The sequence below is a fragment of the Calidris pugnax genome, unplaced genomic scaffold (genome assembly GCF_001431845.1).
Source record: "Calidris pugnax isolate Ruff unplaced genomic scaffold, ASM143184v1 scaffold36, whole genome shotgun sequence".
NCBI lineage: Eukaryota > Metazoa > Chordata > Aves > Charadriiformes > Scolopacidae > Calidris > Calidris pugnax.
This window is the reverse complement of record NW_015090825.1, coordinates 2,169,276-2,187,943: the sequence shown is the minus strand read 5'-3', so window position 1 is coordinate 2,187,943 and position 18,668 is coordinate 2,169,276. Positions and strand designations below refer to the sequence as shown.

The following is an 18,668-nucleotide window of genomic DNA, read 5'->3' as shown; positions in this document are numbered from 1 at the left end:
CAGCTCCTTCAGCCGCTCTTCATACGATTTGTCTTCCAGGCCCTTCACTAGTTTCATTGCCCTCCTCTGCACCCGCTCCAGCACTATAATAATAGTTAAAAAAAAATAAAATAAAATCAAGATGGATTTGTTCTGAAAACCATAGATCTTCTTTCCAATGCACCAGGAACTGCTGAGACCACGAGAGCACCTGAGATCCGACTGTCCTTTGTGCTGTTAGCCACTATGATGCTGTTTAGTCCCCCTTAATTCCCTTTATAGTTCTGGATCCATCCAAGTTCTGCCCGCAGATGGGAGCTACTTCTTGCATGAGGATACAGCTGTTGGTCAACAAAGATTATCTTGACATCATCACCCCCATAATTGCAATGATTGGGGAAAAACCAAGAGCCTCTGTTGCAGCTTCATCCTTAGAACTGCAATCAACAGAGAACTATGTTTCTACTTAAATCACCCAGTACTTTTTTTTTTAAAAAATTAATTTAAAAAAAAAAGCTCCAAACAGAGAAAACCCCTAAAACCATCTTCAGACTCTTGGGATGTTGGCATAATGCCACATTTTGGACATCACTCACTTCCTTAAAAATGCAGCCAGCTCTGCTCACAGAATCTCTTCCACTCTCAGCAGCCACGAAGAGAAGAAAGCAAAGTAACAGTTCTCAAGCTTAACACTCATCTCAGGCTGGGGCAGCCCAGGATGTCTAATGCTTTTCTAATCACTAAAGATTCTACCACTCGCACAACAGGAAGGGGCAAAAGTAACAGCGCAGAAGGGAACACGTCCTGAACATCCAGACAAAGGAAACGCGACGCTCCAAGAATAGTCTGCGTTCATCAAAACCCTTCCCATTCAACCCAGCAGGAAAACGCCCCTCGCAGCTGAGCAGTCATACAGGAGTCAGAACTGATCCACCTGAAACGGACATCGAGTATAAGCTAAAGGCTATGGACACCTCATCGGCTAGAAAAATAGTGAAGGTGACAAGTTAACTTCAACCATGACCCAAACAACGCGTGGAAGAGACAGGTTACCTGCTGCCATCAATCTTCTTTTCAAGACAAAACTGGAACCAAAATTATAGAATCATAGAATTGTCTAGGTTGGAAGGGACCTTGAAGATCATCTAGTCCAACCATCAACCTAAGTGCTACAAAAAAACCCCATCACTAAACCATGCCACTAAATGAAGAGCAAGAGCCAGCCAAGTAATTTTGAGTAACACAACCGTCCGGACGAGTCCAACCATCAACCTAAGTGCTACAAAAACCCCATGTCACTAAATGAAGAGCAAGAGCCAACCAAGTAATTTTGAGTAACGGACAAGGGGACCTTCGAAGCTGTGACTGAGTTCAGCCCCAGAGTGTTATTAAATACTGCAGTTAAACACTTGCTGCACAGAAAGGGTGTAGAACTGACAGACAACTCAAGTTGAGGTGGAGAAGGGCAACAAACTACTTTGGATATTGAGCAGACGACGACCAGATGACAAACCTCTGCGCCACGGCACAGTACGTGACCGCGTCAGCGCCCGTGACCCACTGGCCTGCGTGAAGTACAGGAGGAGAGACACACAAGAACCAAAGGATGCACAAGATTCTAGAAAAAAAAATATTAATTGTTCAAAGTAGTCATGGATATACTTACCCAAGTTTCTGCTGGGGTGGCGTATGGCTTTTTTTTTTTTTTTTAAGGCGGCATACTTATTTAGAAATTCTTATTTGCCTCTGAGCATCCTGAGTAAGTATTAGAATAAAAATAAATATTCATAATCGTCAGTTCAGTGTGTATGAGGAACATCATAACCATGCAGAAACGGCCCATCTCTGGAAGTCTGCAGAGGCTTCAAAGATCTGAATGGAATGTATCTCCGAGTGAAGTCTCTGAAGAAGAAGAGGAGGCTGAGGGGAGACCTCATCACCCTCTACAACTACTTGAAAGGACACTGTAGAGAGGTTGGGGCTGGTCTCTTCTCACAGGTAATTAGTGACAGAATGAGAGGGAACGGCTTCAAGCTCCAACAGGGTAGGTTTAGATTGAACATTAGGAAAGAATTTTTCACCGAAAGAGTGGTCGGGCATTGGAACAGGCTGCCCAGGGAGGGGGTGGAGTCACCATCCCTGGCTGTGTTTAAGGGCCGTTTAGATGCGGTACTGAGGGACATGGTGTAGGGGAGGACTTTGTAGAGTAGGGGAGATGGTTGGACTCGATGATCCCAAGGGTCTCTTCCAACCTAGATGATTCTATGCTGTCTTCTATCAGAGGTGACATAACGCAGTAGGACAGAAATTTTTGACTAATTCATGGCCAATGCTAGTTTTGGAGCCCCAGCTGAACTGGTGGCCCGTCGGGGCATTCTTCTCACCCGCCAAGTGTAATTCTGTGGATTGCAATTCCCAGCAAAACTTGCAGGTGGTTTCTCCATTGCAAAAAGCAAATTCCCAACACTGAAGAGAAAACAGTAGATCGTATACCAAATTTAATTGCTTGAAGTAAGTGTTTCCTTACCTTTACAATGAAGTCAGAAATGACTACTGCGGACAACTGTCCATGCTGACCTTCTCCTTATGTGCTGGGCAGGTGAACCATGGAGATACTTACCAGGAAAGCACATAATTCAAAATTCTTGTTGAGAAGGAAACTTCACAAGGAGCTCTTCTTGCTCCTTGAGGCTACATCGATCACTCTCATTTTCAAAGCAAAAGCTGGTCTGACACTCGCAGCGATGAGCAGGGACGGAAGAGTGGGTTCTGCCAACCTTCCTGTCCTTCAAGAGCAAAGGAACACCTCTAGACTGGGTGCAGGCTTAAGGCATTCTCTAAGTGAGACAGGGTTGAGATGAACATGGTGGTTGCATCTGAATGAAAGGTTGAATATAAGACTTTGAAGAGTCTGTAGTCTAGTCAGCTGCTTTTCCTGGATCTCCCCAGCAATATTGCTCCAGCAGGAAAAGCAGAACCATAAACACCCTTGTACACTGTGGGGAGATGGGAGGCAGAAGAGCACGGGTTGAGCAATCACATATTGTGAAATACTAAGTTATGAGTCACCAGAATCAACTGAACGTTGGCATAAACAGAGAACAGGGGAAACATTGAAGCAGCTGGAACTAACACTTCGAGACAAAGCTTTTTTTTAAACATAGGTGGTCTCCACTGATCTGTGCAGGGTGACTCGGTCTTTTTGAGAATTATCAGCCAGCTCCATTCGTTTCAATAGAGTTTTTACAACTCTTCATCCCCACCTTCCTTTAACCAATTTCTTTGAAACGAACTCAGAACCACGCCAGTTAACTCCCTGCACACTTATTATTCCCACCTTTGTTACTGCCTGAAGTTCAGCATCTTCAGCTCACATCTCCAAAGGCAGCAGCCACCCCAGTCTGCTTTGTTGAACAGGATGCCTCCTCTCCCCCTGCTTACATCGATCCTATACTCCAATAAGGATGTTTTGCCAAAAAAAAAAAAAAATCATTCTTTTTGTGTAGGTGCCATAGGGTACACATGGCCTGCAGGTCCAATGACAGCTATATGGCTGGCCAATTTTTACTGCACTTCCACTGCAGAGGTTGAAGGAAGCAGCCCACGCTCCTCACACATAAGCAAATCCAATTTGTGCACGTGAACGCTCCTGTCTTGGCTGAACAAGAAAATGGATCATCTACCTTGGTTTTCACACCACTATCTCAATCAACATTAATCCTACCAGGCAAAGCCAACTAGCTTGACTTGGGGAAGAGTTTTCTGTCTTAACCAATCATAAATGACTTTTTTTTCCCCCCACGATGAGATCACTAGATTCCATCCTACCCCTGTGAGGAACCAAGCTGGGGACAGAACTTGAATTATCGAAATACATCAAGGAAAATATTAGGTATGTTTTCTTTACTGAGTAGCATCTGCTACTCCCAGATTCTCATCTACACCATTAATGGAAAATTGGACCCACAGTGTTCCTGCACTTTACTCCTTTGCTTTCTGCAAACTTTTAATTACAAGTTTCAGGAACAACATTTCTGACAGCAGTAGACACGTGCCTATTTGTTAGCAAAGATGCATATTTTTTCCTTCCATCTCCAAAGTGTGATTTTATTTCCTAAAATCAGACCTTAGTGATAAACTTGGGTGCAAAGCAATACTATGGTATTTCTTAGGAGCATCTCTCCAGATGAGGACAGGCAAGACAAAACACTCCAGGACAAAAGGACCTTGGCTCCCCAAAGCATAGACTCTATTGAACAAGATATAGTGCCTCACCATTAAAACAGTATTTTTCTTTTAGCATATTTATGAAATTAATTCATTAAAGTTGTGAAAGCTTTTCAAATATATACGTGGCAGTCTTCTGTCCCATTTGGATTAAAAACCAAAACCAGCACACCTTCTCCTGTCACTAAACCATGTTGAAACACGAAGCAGGTGAGTTTTATGACCATGTTTTGTAAACTTCTGCTGCTCTTTGCCTTTAGTTCTGCTTTAAATAACGCTTTCTCCACTATGGCTGTTTTCAAAAGCCTTCAATTTAAAGCATTCAAGGAAAATCATGCTGTTTGTTTCTAAGCCATATTTCAGTATTTCCCAACCAGTCAAGTTTCCTGTCCAGTTGCCTGTGCACGCACAGAACAACGCTGCCAACAAGCTGCTCAAATACCCATATAAAGAACTAAAACATCCTGTTCTCCTTCCTAAGCTCTGTTTTTTGGTTTTGCCTAACATTCCACACGTCTCCAAGCTATCACGCGTGGCTTAGCAGAGATGTTGTTACACCACACACGGGTTCATAAAACAGTCCTGGTCTGGGATTCTTTGAAATGGAATCATCAGCAAGTCACCTCTCCACAGCTGGTAACAGTTGTGTGATGAGTGTTTTCGTTTAAATTAATTGAGACAGAAAAATCCCCCTGAAGAAGCCTACTGTGAATGTTAGTCACAAAAATCAGGTGGAGAGGGAGGACGCAGTGCTTTGCAGGTCTTTAAACCAAAACCAATTCGGTATCGGTGCGCGCAATGGAAGGCAGTATAAGCAGTTACGAGCTAAAGGGCAATCTCATTTTTACAACATCGCACAAACCCAATATTGAAGTTTTTCCTGAATTTCTCAGGAAGAAAGCGTTACAGCCATCAGCCTCTCAATGTTATACACTGCACAAACTTAAATGTTAATGACTACATAATTAAGCTGAAAACAAAACAGACAAAGATCACTTTAGAAGGGCTGTTTTAAGCCTGGTTTTGATTGTTGTTTTTTGACTACATAATTAAGCTGAAAACAAAACAGACAAAGATCACTTTAGAAGGGCTGTTTTGAGCCTGGTTTTGGTGGTTGTTTTTTTTTTACTGCTAGCATCTAAAGTTAAAACCAGCCTTTTTAAACAAATTCAGGCATACATTGACTTTCACCTTCCAACAACTTGACGTTGTGTCAGGGGGAAGAGGTTCCTCATTAAAAGATCCACCAGGCAGAGTCAGAAGTTGGGCTTCGCTCAAAGGGGAATGAGAACGAAGAGTAAAGAGGTGGCTTTGTCTCACGAGGGTCTACGTGGCAATGACTACAGAGCGTTATTCCACCCTTTACGCTTGCCACCAGCAAGGAATATGTTGAAACTCAAACACCACCAGGCACAGTAGAGAGAAAACACTATTAACAGAATTCACGGTCATTTAAGAGGTCTGTTTATTGGCTGCAGGGTCCAACACCGTTCTGCACTGCGGCCATTCGCAAAGTCAACTCCATTTTTGGTGCACAAAGGTTCTCCTTGCTCTTTGTTCAAAGGGCTCAGTACTGCCCCAGCATGACTTTCAACCCATCATCTTTTAATCGACACTGATGATCAATGAGGCAAAAAAAACCAAAACCCCAACCATGCAACAAGTGATAGTCTGATAAAATTAGGCTGAGAATATTTATATATTTACACAGAGAACGTTCAACATTGTAACCTGCTTGCAGCTTTGTATTATCTTGACCAAGCATCCCAACAGCTACATTCTGGTGTAAAATACTCTTTCGATTAAGGTTTGGTGTAAAAGCTACTTATTTCACAATGCCTTTAACTGGATTCTACCGCACCTATTTTTGACACAGAACTTCTACACACTAGCACCACACACTTTCAGTCATACCTCACAAAACGAGATAAGGCATTCGCAGATATCTGACTGCTGGGATCACAAGAAAGAAATCCATTTTCCAGAACTTTCAGCCACGACCTTTGGAGACCATGAGAGTCTTTCAAGCACGAAGGGCAAGTCTGTAGAAGAACTAAAAACTTGTCGTTTCTTGATGCTGCTACACACAACACATATAGAATTTTAAGACTACTTTCTTTATTTCCTAAATAAAAATTTGTTCTTAAACCCCACTGAATAACAACAGGGCTTAGGCACTTCTGAAGATTTTATCTTATATCTATCTTTAGTAAGGGGAAGCTTTAGACTACAAAATACAGGACAAGCAATTATCTGTAAAGGGAAAAATTAATGATTGGCAAGAAGTAGGTCAATAGCCTGAAAGCGTAGATGATTTACGTGGACTTCACATCTACACAGAACCTCAGTGACCACATGGGATTCTGCACATGAAGGTCTGCTGGAAGAAATCTGTCTGCAGAGCTAAGGATTTCATTGTTGAAATTAAAACTTGGTGTAAGAATATACTTTGGGAAAACCATTTTAGTATGAAAATCTTCAGGAAAGCACACCGTGCCCAAAAATGGAAAACTGAGTAACAGCAATCCAGAGCCCACCATGCTCAAGCCTTGTAAACAATGAAGACCAAGAGAATAAAAAGAGAAGGAACATGAACCCCCACACACTGGATTAGCCAAGACAGCTGAAAGATTTGTGGTGTTTCTAAAAAAGGCTTTTTTTTTTTTTTTAACATGGAGACTTGGAACCCACCCTGTGCTGGCCAGCAAGAAGAGAACGCGACTTCACATACACGGTGGTCTCTAAGGCAGAGCAATAATCTGCTTAATTCAAAATAATTGATTTAAGAGCTTTCTTAAAAAACAAAGGCTTTTTACCTGTTAAACTGACAGCAGTGAAAAACCTGCTAAGGGTGAAAAGACTTTTATCTTTGCATTTGTCATCTATGAATATACATCATCTACGGACAGTTCAAGCGGCCAAGCATCGATCTCCAGAGGGAGGGAGTGGGCAGAAGGATGGAACAAGTTAACTGAGTAGTGAGGTATGATGGGATTCTGTAAATAAATCAAAGTGCCCTGCAAAGCTTCCCAAATTTGTTAACTGTACTGCTTTCTCAAGCAACAGAACTAATGAAAACCACGTGCTCCAACAGTTAAGACACAGACAACCGTACAGCCTTTACAGCATGCAGGACATGCCAGTTCATTCCTCAGCAATTATTTCAATGGCCAACAGAGGCTCAAAATCATTTACTTGCTTAGGACCTACAGAATTAAAAACCCCTCCAAATTAAAAAGGTGAGAGGTTCCAGTTAACATTCCCTTTTCTTTTTTGGTATAGCACAATAGCATGTTAAGGGCCCAGCGGTGCCACCTGGGCCCCAGCAAAACTCTGATCTTCTTCCCTGTCAATCTGTCTACACAAGGACAATAAATTATGATTTTAAGGGTTTGTTTGAAAGCAAAACAAAACCGAGTATTTGTTTTCCACATTTGATAACAAGAAGTGGGAACCAGGGGCTATACATAAGAAGCCTGAAGTCAGTTGTTTAGAGAAGAAATAACTGAAAATATGGCACATCTACTTGTTTCCAAAAAGCACTTTGAACATTCAGTCGACTTTTTGACCTGTGTTTTCTATGGATGTCCATCTGGGCATACCTGTAGCCCTTTGCTATTAAAAAAAGGTGAGTCTTCAACATACCTATAGTATATCCACTAGCAGGATACAATAAAACAGTTGATTTTTTTTCAGGACACTTACATTGCAGCCCTTCAAAAACTATAGACATCATAATCCACCCACGTACAGGTAACAAAGCAGAGGACACCTCTCGCACGTGGCATCTGAGCTGTACTTTCTGTAACATCACCTTTATACCCATGTACTAGTTTAGAATCAGTCTTGGTTTGCTCTGAAGTCTTACACAGCAAGATTTGCTCAGTCTTTCAGATCACATGAAATTAAGCTACCTAAACATAATACATTATATGAAAAAGAAAAAACACATTAAAAATTACTGTTGACTGAGCAGCATTCAGGCACCTACCACTTGGGTTCCACTCTGGATACATTTCCTTTTCACCTGTGTAATTCCTCTGGCTGTTCCACTGAAAGGTATCAATTGTCATTAGTAGTATGAATATTAACCCTCTCTTCCCTTCTCTCTCCAATCAATATTTGAAGGGAAACCAAGCACTGATTTGCTCAGCCTGGCAGTGCGAAAGTGCAGAAATATGGAACATCTTGAGAGGCTTCAGAGTAGGACTGGTCTTCTAGCTGGAGAGCGAGCAGAATGCTCGTACCCACCGACACCAGGCACACTACCTTGGGATCTCAGCCAAGCTACCTAGTGAGTTCCTTGAGAGGACACTTCAGCTGCTGACTTAGGACTTCACCTCTCCCCCCTGGCTCAGGAAGGAAGCCCGGGCACCCAAGGTAACTGCTTTCCGGCCTAGCCTCAAATTAAAAAAAAAAACCAACCCAAAAAGACCTCCTTACCATGCTGGGTTAACCACGTTGGGCTGAATGATAAAGTTAGTCTACCTTTATGCTGAAGTGGAGCTACTCCCATGGAACCTGGCCTGAGGAAAAAAAAAAAAAAAATAAATAAAGAGGCAGAAAGTTCTATTTGAGAGGTGAAGGCTTCCAGAGCTCTGAAGGACAAAAGTAAAGAGGAAAAATTTTTTCTTTGTTCAGAAGGGGGGAAGCTGGGGGGAAAAAAAAAAAAAAAATAAATAAAGAGGCAGAAAGTTCTATTTGAGAGGTGAAGCCACCAGGTGCTATGGAAAGAACAACAACAAAGCGCTTGGGGAAAGACAGGCCGGGTGTGAGGGAGACAAAGGTCCAGGCTCAGAGCACGGGCCATTTGGTAACTGTGGCAGCAGCGTTAAGTTTAGGTGCTCAGAGTCCGAAAAGTGACAAAAATGGCATCTTGGCTCTCTATTTGTGCATATTTTGGAGTCTCCCATGCCCAAAGTGACACGCTACCCCACGCTCTGCTGGGCCAGTTACGCAGCCGTAAACAAACTGAAATATTGGTTGGGTCCCATATCACACCAGTGACCCAGACTGCAGAATTCTCAGTATTCAAGCATTTAGCTTCCAAACATCAAGGACAGCAGAGTTTTGCTATTTAAAGAAAGCTGCATTTTACCTGTAAACATAAGGTGTTTGTGTTTGTTTTTTTTTTTCCTGAGAGCTCCTGACACACAATTTTCAGCCCTCCCACCATGCTATTTTTAGTCACTTTTCAGCGCAGAATTACATTTCAGCCTTTTGCCTTTCAGGAAAACTCTGTGCTTCAGCCTGTGAGGGTACAGCCAGAACACCACCAGGAGATGAAGAAGCCAGGCAAGCTGCCCAGCCCTTAAGCAGCTCCCATGTCCTCCTTGGCTACAAACGCTACCATCAAGGATGACTCCACATACTCTGAAGTCCAGTGCACGCAGGAGGATGTCGGTTATTGGTAAGGTTTTCAGGTTTTGGAGTCCAGTTACGGCCTCCTGTGTTTCCACTTTAGACTCCAACTGGTATGGACTCAGGTAAGAGAGAGAGATAAGCAGCATTAGTACGGGATATGAACCTCGGCTTGACTATAGCAGCACATTTTAGCCTTCTTTTCACTGGCTCGTTTTCTTCGCCAGTTCTTGAGGATGAAAACGTTGCTGTTCTTTGGTAGATACGGAAATCTGTCAGCAGAGTTCACCTGTCCTAAAACTGACACATGAACAAATGGGAACATTTTCAGCCTCTTTTTAAGCTCTGACCTGACCCGCTGCACGTACCAAAATGGCCATGTATCTTTGTAGCATCTTTTTCCTTTTTCCTCCCTCAAGTAGGAAATTGTTCTTCCATCCCTTCAATCCCCCCCGACACGCGCTCACACACGCATATTAAGCCAAACTGACAAGGAGAGTGTATGGGTGAGAGCCTACGGAACGACGTTCGTTAGTACATCGTTATGAAATTCTCGGGTTGTTTCTCTCAAAGAATATAAAGTTTAACACATTCTGTACACATCGTTGGTTTCTTAGTTATAAAGTAAACACAGTAACAAACTGTCCAGAAAGCGTTGAGTTGTTTTAAACACAGCCCCTTCTCTTTTTAAATCTTGCTCGAAAAGTCCTCTTCCAGTCAGAAACACTCAAGCGATGTACCGCCAAGTGTGCATTGGGTGTACGACAGCAGAGGAAGGAAGAAAGAGGCACTTTTTGATCGGCTGGTATTCTTGGACTTCCCTTTTTCCTGCGGAGGTTTAGGTTCCTGACCACTAGATGGTGGCGTCAGCACAGAAAACCGCTGTGGGTAGGCACTTGGCAACAAGGCTCCAAGGCAGTGCCCGCTCTCTGCTATGTCATCAGAATTGGTTTCTGCCGCACTTCCAGGATATCTGGGCAAGGGAGAGAAACAGAGGTCACGGCAAACTCAGGAGGCTCCTGCAAGTAGCCACGGCACCAGAAAGCATGAAGAACCAGAGATGCAAAAGGTTGCCCCTTTTAGGCCAGTAAAGGAATTTAAAACAAGTCAAGCACGTCACTTTGCCTATTGAAGTCCAGCTTGATCCCTCTCCAGATGCATCCTAGTTGAGCCATGGTAAACCACACATATATCCCATCACGTAGAGATGACGGCTCATCTACTAAGTATCATTTATAGTGGGATGAAGCAACATGTGTCAGAGTGGTGTAATCTTAGAATGGTTAGAGTTGGAAGGGACCTTGAAGATCGTTGAGTTCCAACCCCCTGCCCTGGGCAGGGACACCTCCCACCAGACCAGGTTGCTCAAAGCCCCATCCAGCCTGGCCTTGAACCCCTCCAGGGATGGGGCAGCCACAGCTTCTCTGGGCAACCTGTTCGAGTGCCTCACCACCCTCACAGGAAAGAGTTTCTTCCTGAGATCTAATCTAAATCTCTCCTCTTTCGATTTAAAACCATTACCCCTTGTCCTGTCACTGCACTCCCTGACAGAGAAACAAGTGGAAGCGCGATGACAGGAGATGCCAAGGGTTTTCCCCTCCTTGAAGGCAGAAGGGCACCACCCCCAAGATCCTTAAAGACACTTTTGGCTCTGAAGATGCAGGTACAAATAATTCAACTGTTTCATCCATTCTATAACCCAAAGTCTACATTTCTGCACTCAAAAAAGCTGCCACAAAAACCGCTCCTTTTGTTGGCTCCTCAAGTCCAGTTTGTCCAAATGTGACAGAATATGAACCTGTAAAAATATCTGTCATAATCACAGGTATCTTTCCAAACGTGGAGAGTAAAACCAGCATGCTGGCATGGCAGCATGTAGAAATTATCAGGAAACTGGGCTGTTAATGTCCTTTTCAAGGCTGCACAGAGAGTAAAGAACATGGGAAATAGGAGCACAGGCGTAATTAAAAGGCTGATCACATACAGCTGCACAAAGAGGATGACGCGAGTAAAAATTGATCCACAGCTTCTGAGGGCTCTATCCACACTTGTAAAGACTGAAACACAGCAGAGTGAGTCCAGTACAGGGCCACAAAGATGATTAAGGGATTGGAGCACCTGACATATGAGGAGAGGCTGAGAGAACTGGGATTACCTAGCACGGAGAGAAGGCTCAGAGAGAAGGAAGTCTTATCAATATGTATAAACTCCGGACGTTTTAAAGTGTACTTTGATCGTTATCCCTGGGATTTTAGTTCCTTAGTGCAGGCTTCCTAAATTATCTAAGGGAGATGAGCATCTTTCCCACTTCACTCTGCCCCATGTGTAACAAACACTCCCGCTTGCCGGAAGCTGCCACTGGTGCAAATGCATTAATTACAAGCAGGCACTGGAAACGGACTCTACCCAATGTGCCAAGCAAAAGCAAGTGAGGGTAGTGAAAAACCGCAGATTAAAATTCTGCCTTACAGCCCCGACATTTCATGTCCTATTTCCGTGCATCTCAATGTATACACCGACTCCTGCAACCGTATGTTAAACAAATTAAGTCTCAGAAAGGATGTTCAAGCTCAAAGCAAATATTTGAGCACGGAGGCATTTATGCCACCCACTTGAGCAAGTATTAAATGCCAGCAGGAACAATACGTCTTCTGTGAACTCCAGAATGCCTGTGGTGAGAGAGTGAGTGAGCCTGATGTCTCCAGCTAACTAGCTGTAAGATAATCAACACAATTATCATAAAGAATAATTACATATTTTGCTGAAACTTTGTTCAAAATCCACCCGTAATTACAGAGGATCATTTTTTACTGGAATCTGTAATTTCTTCTTAATTGAAAACAATCACTACATACAGTGGAAGGACAAATGTAGAAACACCTCTTTGCTAAGTGTAATTTCCACTTCTACCTTATCAGCTACAGTTTTCTTCTCTGCAGAGTAAAAGCAACAGGCTTCGAGATCCCAGCCTGCAAATGAGTACAAGACTACAGCTACTGCTATTACACTAGTGCAACAAAACTAATGACATTAATACGAATGCTACCTTCTAATCTCTTTTAGCAGAAGATTAACCTCTTTAACAACTTATTTCCTAACTCCTTTCCTTTTAGCTACCTTTCAGGAACAGTCTGGAAATAACCACTATGTAGTAGATTGGTTTTGTTTTCAGGTGTGCTCCCTTTTCAGACCCAGATGAAAAATAAAAGCAAGCACCAATCAAAAGCCCACAATCCAGACAAACATATTCAGGAGTCATCCCATCTGCTGGATGGGAACAGAGGAAAAAGCTTTAGTTCTTAGAGGAAGCACCAGTTATAAGGAACTTCCAGGTTTAGAGACAGAACTTTACATTGCTCTAGGATCATAACTTTATCCTGGTCTAGATTTTTGAGTTTAGCAATAGTTTTGCCAGAGATACTGCTGTGCAGCTGGATCAAACTCACTTCTGCTCATGATGGTCAACGACAAGGCATTTCAGGGCTTCACTCAGGAACAATGAAGAGAGTGGATGGTAACACTAAGAATGTCTCTATGAAAGAAACTGTCACTGAATTTAGACAGGAGAGCCCTTCACCACCATAGCTTTTGCCCTTTCCAGATTTATTTCAAGAGTCCCATGGGCATCCTCATACTGCAAGCTGTATCCCTAAAAGGCTAGCAGGCTTGCTGACAGATACATTTCAAACAGACCAGTTGTTTTCTCTAGCCCACCTGTATTTATAGGTAGATGACAGTTACCTGGATGAAAATTAAAACTTCAGTACTTATTGGGCTATCCTAACCCAGCAGAACAAATGCAGAGTTGACCATCATCAATGCAGTAATTGGCATAGCTAAACCAACAACACCAGGGACTCTGATTACTCATGGTGGGACACACAAACATCATTATGGGTAGTTAAAGATATCGGATACCTGACAGATTTATGGGCATCAGTATGGCCACTTTGATCAGTCCAATTAACTTATATGGAAACTAAATTTAAGAATGAAAATTGGCAAAGGAGGTCACTCTAAATCCCAGAGCTGCCTTTGTCTAACCTTCTAAGCTACAACCATTACCCTCAGTGGATGGGCTCGCAGTGAGTTGCCTTGCACTCATGAGAAGGATGAAGTTTGAACTCCAGTATTAAAGCAACAAGCGTTCCTCTGGGAGTTTGTTAGAACAATCTACCAACTTGTTTGAAACGTCACCAAGATAAACTATCCCAAAGACAGAGAGCAGGCTGACACCGTTCCGCTTATTCGAAACGTCACCAAGATAAACTATCCCAAAGACAGAGAGCAGGATGACACCGTTCCACTTACGCTGATTTGCTGCTACAATCAGCAAATGAGCTCTGCAAAGTGATGTTCCCTTACAGAGAAATACTCACTCCTGTGTCTTAACAGCAAAATCCCACAATGCAGAAGGCTGATGGAGAACCAAAGGATGTTCGTGTGTAATAGACGTTAAAACTCACCTGTTAAAATTCGATGCAATGGCAAAGTGATGTAAGTTAAGTGTGCATAGAGTAGAAAGTTTTCATCTGTTCTGTTCAGCTTCAGCCACGAGCCCACCAGAGACCGTCCCGTTCCAGACAACGACCGCGACCGCAGGTTTGTCGCGTTGTGCAGGTCTGTGAAGGTAGAAGACACAGCAAGCTTAAAGTCATGATACTTTCTGCATTTTAGTGGAAGAGCCAATGAAAGCTTCTGAAAGTCAGAAAAAGACAAGCCTACTATTTATTGTCTAGAGAGAAATCACATGCAGGTCACCATTACTACTATTTTTATTTTTTCAAAATCACTCAGATCTTGTCCAGCACAGAATTCCCCATTAGCACAGAAGCTAATGAATTGTACCAGCAGCGGGCAGCAGCAGTAAACCATTACCCCCTAACAGACCATCCATGAGAGGGAACGAAGCCCTTGTTACCAAGCAGAATCCTAATCCAGCCTTCTCCCATTTATAAAATAATAGAATATCCCTACAATTAAATAGTTACCCAGGCAGAAATTCCCAAGTGTTAGAGAAGTAAAATTGTGCCTTATGAAGGAAACTGACATCTACAAGACAGGGAGAGTCAGCATTTATAAGGCAGTTCACTACAGACTTCCATACATCCCCCCATGCCAAACCTGAGACCCTTCAGCAGTGCCTTTCTTCCCATAATTAGTTTAGAGATCCACAAATAACTTTTAAAACAAAAGGATGTTAAATCCACTGTAGGCTAGAGGCAGTTTTTATACCTGCAGGTCTCTCCTGCAGCCAGGAAGGCACAGGGCACATTGAGCATTTCTAGACTTTCCTTCCATTCCCCCGTAAACCTCAGCTCTGTCCCACAGTGCTCAAAGCAGATGTTGAAGCAAACACAATGCTGGTCTGGAGTGATCCAAACTCTGAGATTCATTTGTTTAAAAGTGGGTCCTGATCCATATGAAGAGATCCTAGCACAGGAAAAAATACATAGTGGCAGCTGCTCTTGCAAGCTGCATAACAAGGCAGGAGGAAAAACTTCTTTTCACTCTTCCCCCTGTGTAACCAAGCAGTCTATTCCCTCCCTTCACACACTGCCACCCTGCCAAGAGAACTGTGGTCATCAGGTCAGAAGGACCTGGTAGCCAGAATAAATACAACTTTGTCCTGTTGTGTCACGCTTGCACACAGCAAAAGTAAGTGAAGTGGGCCCTTGTGGGCTGTTCCTACCCACAACGGGTCCTTCTGTACTGGGGGCAGGGCTGCAGCAGCACTGGCAGCCAGACCAAGGACACTGCTGGCCTTTAGACAATCAAGTTCTCCTCCATCCACAAAGCCAAGATACACCCAAATATCTCCACTTCTACAGTTCACCCAGTGACGGGCTTTTTGAAGTCAGCTTTTTCCCTTCAAAACAAGACAATTTCACCACTGCAGCGGTGAACACTGGTAGGACACTCATGTTTCAGAAATTCGTAAAGAAAGCTCATTTAGTTACTTTTCCTTGTAGAAATCTCATCTCTGAATAAATTAAGCTTCCTAGCATAAACTGTTAAAATATTCCTGTTCACTCTTAGGAACAATAAGGTCAAAGCATTTATCATTCAGTGAAATGACATCACTAAGTATTTTATATCTGTGCTACGTCTGGGAAAACGTAAAATTTGTTCACAATGTGTTAAACCATTATATATATATATATATAAGAAATTAATTCACTAGGTTTTTGTTTTAGAGAGCTCAGAACTGAACCAAAGCTGGTTGAAATAAATGCCTTTTCACCAACTCTTGATCAAATTAGAGAATTCAGAGGACCTGTCCATAAGAGCATGCTCTGCCTGACTATATTGTGATATCTGGGAGAGTGCCATCTGAAAGTGTGATACCTGGGAAAGGGGTAGATCTTTCCCCTTTATTCTCAAGTTTCCCTCAAATGCCTATATAAAAAATATATTCCCTCAAAACCTATATAAAAGGGGGAGGTAAGTTCTAAACATATGTAGGAATCGTTGGTCTCCAGCCTTCAAAGAGTTGCCAAGCCTGTGAATAACCACAACTTCAGAGTAACACTGGTGTTGGACTTTCTGTGCAGCTAGGTTTTATTACACTGCAAACCTTTTGGAAAATCCAGCCCTGGGATCCCTTTCCATAGCTCTGTGCCCTCTCCAGATAAGTCTGTTTAGCTGATATTACTTCTCTCACCTCCACCATCTTCATCTCTGAAGAACTCCTCGCTGTCATTTGCCGAGTGGGATTTTTTCATCTCAGCAATTCGATTTCGGGGCACTTTTCTCTTGAGGGATGGGGAGAAAAAGGACGGGCGATTGTTGCGTTCTGGGGTTGGTGGCGTGCTGAAAGAAGTGACCTGAAAGGGAGAAAGAAGAAATGCTAGAGAAAGTTTTGTTTAAAAAGCTCTATGCTTCTTCTAAGAAATAATCAGTCTTAAATGTGTGCCACGAGGCAGTCACATGTGTACAAACTCAGAGTCATGACTGGTGTCTAGCTCTAAGTTATATCAGAGCGGCCAGAAAATATCAACTGAACATTCAATGAACTGAATATCTCAGCTTCAAAATGCTCATCACGATGAAAATATTTTAATATATCATTGATCTCAACTGTTCATGAATATGAAAAAAAAACAAAACCAAAAAACCTTTCTCCTCAGCTCATCACTTAACAAGGAATTCTAGTATAAAGGAACAAAATACAGATTAATAATTTAGGTACAAAGAATGTCAATCTTGTTTTTGCACGTTGAAACTCAGAAGACTTAATAGGCTAAGAATGTATTGCACTGCACATACTAAAATTGTGCATCTTCACTTCTTTGGGAAACACAAGGTAGTAGTTTCCCCGCTTAGAAGAATGCCACGTGGGATTACTGTGAAAGGTCATGGTGTGGCTGTGAAGCAGGGTCACAAGGCAATTAATTAACCTAAGATGCTGATGCAAAAGTGAAGTCAAGGTACAAATATATTTACATCATATTTCAATATAGGATGGGGAAAAACAAGTTGAGAGGCCCCTGATGATTTGGTTAGTCAACAGAAGGATGTAATTGTCTATGGTGCAACACAGGTTAGGGATGAAACTGGAGAAACAACTGTCCTTCAGAGCAGTAGTTATTCCTACATAAACCGCAATTATAGTCAGCCATATCCATTTCAGAAAGAATTGAAATGCAGTGCTTATGTACTGGTTTTGCTAGTAATATTTTAATAGTTTCATTTCAAATTAAATAAAAAAAAATACAAATAACTACTTTGCTTATGGAGGTGAACAACTTTTATCTCATTGTTCCTTCTTCAGAAAGTTAATTTAATAATCCCATAACTCTTCCCGAAATGGGCTCTGATATTGCTCACATCTGTCCACACAAATAAGGAGGGAGGTGACATGTGAATGAGGATGACAGAGAAATTGGGCTGGTGTCACATTGCAGAAACACTTTATGTTAATCCCTTTACCATTAATGTAAAAAAAATATATATATTAAAAAATTAGAAGCATTCTACCACCCAACTGATCCTCTCTTTAGTGCACTTAATCTCTAATTTGTGCTTATCTCTATTTTTAATTCTGAAACCACTTCATATCACACCTGGAGGGAAAACCAGAAAGAGACAAACCACCGTTAAAACCACTAGCAAAAAGCAATGATAATAATACATTATCATATGTATTTTGACATTTTCCAGTTGAAACTGGAAGCCTTGGAGCCAAAAGGTCAGGAAGTCCCTCCAGGCCTGATTTCTCCAGGCTGTATCTCTACAGTAGAGAGCAAGCACACCCAGTTAACGAGCTCTGTGCTGGCAGCTCATTTTGCCTTTTAGGAAGCCAGAACCAAAAAAATCACACAGCTTGCGTAGAAAAATTTAGAAACAGTCCTGCAGACCTTTAAACTACACAGGTTAGCCAGAACAGAATCCACCAGGAACTTCCCAGTCCAGGTTAGGACTCATCTGTGCAGGTATTTTAAAGGCATGTTGCCTAATCCCTATTAACAAGGTAAATTGCCTTAATTGAAAACAAAGCTCAGGACTGAATAAGGGCCAGATCAGCATTTATGGACTAATTCTATTCATATTTTACTGCACTTGCATTAAAATTAAGCATATGCATAAATATGGTACTGCATCTCATTCCATAATCTTTGCTTTAATATTATATAGGCTTCAAATTGGCAGTATTCATAAGCGGCAAAATCTCCTAACTACCATTTCCTGTGAGGTTTAACAAGCAATCTACATACTATATGGATTCCGTGTTTCTAGGTAAATCCCATCTTGTACAGAAATGGAATCTATTAATTTTCATAGAAAACAGGCAGAATCATCATTTTCCCTGGCATCAGCATCGCTGTTGTTTCAACAAAACACTCCTCCAGAAGTATGAATCATCCCGTCATCTCTGGATTCGGTGCTTGCTCAAGGGAAGCTGAGAAAACTCCATCTGCATATACTGAGTACGTTCCAAAATATACACAGGCAAACCTAAGTTTAGAACCTTGATGAGAGTTAATCCCAGCTTCTGTCCATCTTTGGACACAGAAAACAGAATCACAGAATCTTCTAGGTTGGAAGGGACCTTAAAGATCATCTTGTCCAACCGTCAACCTAACTGACAAAACACCCAC

General features: G+C 42.2%; 1 protein-coding gene across 3 annotated transcripts in view; it reads right to left on the bottom strand.

Annotated features, from left to right (window-relative positions):
- Window positions 1-5,647: 5,647 nt before the first annotated feature.
- KIAA0930 (KIAA0930 ortholog) overlaps window positions 5,648-18,668 on the bottom strand; it is a 43,362-nt gene continuing 30,341 nt past the window's right edge. The window contains exons 7-10 of one of the 3 annotated variants that reach the window (XR_001411756.1): window positions 16,232-16,394; window positions 14,034-14,189; window positions 9,579-10,540; window positions 5,648-8,732 (exon numbers count right to left, since the gene is read on the bottom strand). Coding sequence is in view for 2 of the 3 variants with exons in the window: in XM_014940154.1 (XP_014795640.1) it covers window positions 6,166-6,248; window positions 14,034-14,189; window positions 16,232-16,394 (402 nt within the window). In the remaining variant the exon portion in view is untranslated. Of the gene's footprint in view, window positions 8,733-8,886; window positions 10,541-14,033; window positions 14,190-16,231; window positions 16,395-18,668 lie in introns of those variants that run through there. The other 2 variants (XM_014940154.1, XM_014940153.1) reach the window with 2 other exon arrangements.